Source organism: Ylistrum balloti, unplaced genomic scaffold, assembly GCF_031769215.1.
Source record: "Ylistrum balloti isolate Yb309-2 unplaced genomic scaffold, AGI_CSIRO_Ybal_v1 Utg370092, whole genome shotgun sequence".
In the NCBI taxonomy this organism is placed as follows: Eukaryota; Metazoa; Mollusca; class Bivalvia; order Pectinida; family Pectinidae; genus Ylistrum; species Ylistrum balloti.
This window is the reverse complement of record NW_026782123.1, coordinates 362887-367329: the sequence shown is the minus strand read 5'-3', so window position 1 is coordinate 367329 and position 4443 is coordinate 362887. Positions and strand designations below refer to the sequence as shown.

General features: G+C 37.7%; 1 protein-coding gene across 1 annotated transcript; it reads left to right on the top strand.

Annotated features, from left to right (window-relative positions):
* Positions 1-3189: 3189 nt before the first annotated feature.
* LOC132549935 (uncharacterized) lies at positions 3190-4053 on the top strand. The gene has a single exon (XM_060213920.1). It carries the CDS (start codon positions 3190-3192, stop codon positions 4051-4053), a length of 864 nt encoding a protein of 287 aa, XP_060069903.1.
* The last annotated feature ends 390 nt before the right edge of the window (positions 4054-4443 follow it).

Below are 4443 nucleotides of genomic sequence, written 5' to 3'. Positions count from 1 at the left end.
ATATCTGACTTGAATAATGTGAATATGAATCACAAATCAACATCCCAAACGAAAAGATACTCTTTCACAACTCATACCTCCGCCTGTAGTACATAATTATTTTATGTATAAGGAATTTCTAAATGTTTTTTTATGATTAAAGATCAGCGTGACGTATAACGTTGTTACCAGGGGCGAGTTCATGGGTGACAGAGGCTGATAGAAGTCCATTGCGTCCTCAGACAGGTGAAAGTTTTCCAATATTTCCATTGTTATGATAGCAATAACACGTGCGCCCAGGTCTGTGACATGGAGGCCGTAGTTTATTGTTATCGGTACACCTGTAATCAACGTTTTTTACCTGGTGTTGTGTAACTTAGAGCCATATCATTACAGGTACATATAACTATATTTATCTATATCTAGTATGATAACATGAACTTTAATCATTTCCACACAATGAAAACGTTACTTTTATTATGTTAATTAGAATTAAGTACCTTTCTGATTTCGTTTAAAGACGAGGTTTCTTATATTTTTCACCATAATATGGACATTTCAAATTACTTGCCTGTACTGCATCTTGACAGAAAGGATAATATTGTAACCTATTTATTTTTGTCACACAAGTTGTTTGTCTGACGCACTAACTGTCACACAACCTGTATTTACCTGACTTGTTACCTGTTACAAAACCTATATTTACCTGACTTGTTACCTGTCACACAACCTGTATTTACCTGACATATTATTGTCACACAACCTGTATTTACCTGACTTGTTACCTGTCACACAATCTATATTTACCTGACATGTTACCTATCACACAACCTTTATTTACCTGACTTGTTACCTGTCACACAATCTATATTTACCTGACATGTTACCTATCACACAACCTTTATTTACCTGACTTGTTACCTGTCACACAACCTATATTTACCTGACTTATTATTGTCACACAACCTATATTTACCTGACTTGTTACCTGTCACACAACCTATATTTACCTGACTTGTTACCTGTCACACAACCTGTATTTACCTGACTTATTATTGTCACACAGCCTGTATTTACCTGACTTGTTACCTGTCACACAACCTGTATTTACCTGACTTATTATTGTCACACAGCCTGTATTTACCAGACTTGTTACCTGTCACACAACCTATATTTACCTGATTTGTTACCTGGCACACAACCTTTATTTACCTGACTTATTATTGTCACACAACCTGTATTTACCTGACTTGTTACTTGTCACACAACCTAAATTTACCTGATTTGTTACCTGTCACACAACCTATATTTACCTGAATTGTTACCTGTCACACAACCTTATATTTACCTGACTTATTACCTGTCACACAACCTATATTTACCTAATTTATTATTGTCACACATCCTATATTTACCTGACTTGTTACCTGTCACACAGTCTATATTTACCTGACATGTTACCTGTCACACAACCTTTATTTACAAGACTTGTTACCTGTCACACAACCTGTATTTACCTGACTTATTATTGTCACACAACCTTTATTTACAAGACTTGTTACCTGTCACACAACCTATATTTTCCTGACTTATTATTGTCACACAACCTATATTTACCTGACTTGTTACCTGTCACACAACCTGTATTTACCTGACTTATTATTGTCACACAACCTATATTTACCTGACTTGTTACCTGTCACACAACCTGTATTTACCTGACTTATTATTGTCACACAACCTGTATTTACCTGACTTGTTACCTGTCACACAACCTATATTTACCTGACTTGTAACCTGTCACACAACCTATATTTACCTGACTTGTTACCTGTCACACAACCTGTATTTACCTGACTTGTTACCTGTCACACAACCTATATTTACCTGACTTGTTACCTGTCACATAACCTGTATTTATATATTTTATCTAAGTGTCACATATCCCAGTACAAAGTAATGATGTATCGGTTATATTTACAGATATAAAAGTGATATCAGCCGATATCAGTTAGGGACACACTATTGTAAACGTTCGATCTTTGAACAGATTAATGTAGTAATGTTACCTTATTAAGTATGTAAAAGCGAACGCCGGTATCGAAGCATTAACAACTGTCTTAGCTAATAAAAACCTGAATATCCGCCATTTTCCTTAATTATCAGGTGAATTAAATGGCGGAAAATTGCCGGATCGCTCTCAAAAATGGAAAGGTAGACCGGAACTGACCTTTGTTTATTTTACACGTAAACAATTAGCGGCTTGTTCTAACAGTTTTAGAAAATGAAACACGCCAATTAACTTTCAAACACAAAGAACTGAAAAAGGTTTAAAAAGAGCTCGAAATGATATCATGATCAAATGTATTATATCAAAATCTACTAAAACTGCATCTCAGTAATCCTATCTGATATCTTATCGTAGATGGTATTTATTCCTTAGGATCAGTAATAAAGAAATAACAATCATTTGTTATCATTGTTTATATAACAGACGAACTGTAACCAGGAAGTCTCTGATAAAACAGTATTGTTACTTGTTATTATTACCGACAGGTCTGTAATCTCTCTGTTAAAACCTTTGCATTATATATATTTACTGTCAACTTTTGCTTCTGGTTCGTCATTACATCTGATTCGTTTTCACAATATCTATATAATTACATGACAATGCTAGCATGTTAACTAGTCAGAAAGAAGCGTGGTTTATGACAGAATAAATGACATCAAGCCGCATTCTAAATGTAATCACCAGACAAATATCTATCAATCCAAACACAAATTTCTGAAAAATCTTAACCAAAATAGGAACAAAAGAGACGACTGCAAAAAGTACAAGGTGAATAAAGACCAGTTGTTCCGAAAGAGTAAGCGTCTTCTTCATCGACGACATCCGCCATGTAAACTTTAGCCAATCCAAGTAAGTAATGCCTTGATCTCAAATGAGAACAAGTTATACAACAACAGAACCAACAGGCAATATAACGAGCATCAAACACGTCCAGCTTAATTAGTATCACACAAAGACATAGAATATATCTTAATGAGATCACTATGGCGACCAGTAAACTTCCCCAAAATTTTCACCAACCTGCATCTTTTGCAAACTTGTGTTAGGAGTTTGTCCGTCAGTTGACGACTTCTTGAATCAACATTGACATTTAAGTACCATAAGTTGGGGATGCAGGGATAACAGACATTGTTACCGCCATGTTTGTTGGGGATGCAGGGATAACAGACAGTGTTACCGCCATGTTTGTTGGGGATGCAGGGATAACAGACATTGTTACCGCCATGTTTGGTGGGGATGCAGGGATAACAGACATTGTTACCGCCATGTTTGGTGGGGATGCAGGGATAACAGACATTGTTACCGCCATGTTTGTTGGGGATGCAGGGATAACAGACATTGTTACCGCCATGTTTGGTGGGGATGCAGGGATAACAGACATTGTTACCGCCATGTTTGTTGGGGATGCAGGGATAACAGACAGTGTTACCGCCATGTTTGTTGGGGATGCAGGGATAACAGACATTGTTACCGCCATGTTTGGTGGGGATGCAGGGATAACAGACATTGTTACCGCCATGTTTGGTGGGGATGCAGAAATAACAGACAGTGTTACCGCCATGTTTGTTGGGGATGCAGGGATAACAGACATTGTTACCGCCATGTTTGGTGGGGATGCAGGGATAACGGACAGTGTTACCGCCATGTTTGGTGGGGATGCAGGGATAACAGACAGTGTTACCGCCATGTTTGGTGGGGATGCAGGGATAACAGACATTGTTACCGCCATGTTTGGTGGGGATGCAGGGATAACGGACAGTGTTACCGCCATGTTTGGTGGGGATGCAGGGAAAACAGACATTGTTACCGCCATGTTTGTTGGGGATGTAGGGATAACAGACATTGTTACCGCCATGTTTGGTGGGGATGCAGGGATAACAGACATTGTTACCGCCATGTTTGGTGGGGATGCAGGGATAACAGACATTGTTACCGCCATGTTTGGTGGGGATGCAGGGATAACAGACAGTGTTACCGCCATGTTGCTACCGTTTAATCATTGAAGCAATGCTATATTATGTGTAATACGCAGTGTTGGAGACATGCCGAGAAACATATTTTTGTATTCAGTTTCAATATATGAATTCCGTACTACGTCAAAACACTCCCAGAGCCAGTCTGTGTTTCCAAAGAACCACGTAGACATACCTTTGTCCTGCCGCTTACCTAAACGAAACATCGATTTAAGTTCTATAAAGAATTTGTCGACTTCCTTTCAGCCTGAAGGTCAATATTTACACAGCATGTTTTAGTATAGTTTTCTGTGTTAAAATTAGAATACGAAGGAGTACAAACCAGATCTGGAATTACAGTGGAATCCTAAAACTTATAAGCAAACAAAAGTTAGAAGTGTATACAAATGTACAACAAAACAGCTATTATAAAAGTAAAAA

Bases quoted from the DNA above. Each gene is read 5' to 3' on its own strand.
- LOC132549935 (XM_060213920.1), top strand. From the start codon at position 3,190: ATGTTTGTTGGGGATGCAGGGATAACAGACAGTGTTACCGCCATGTTT.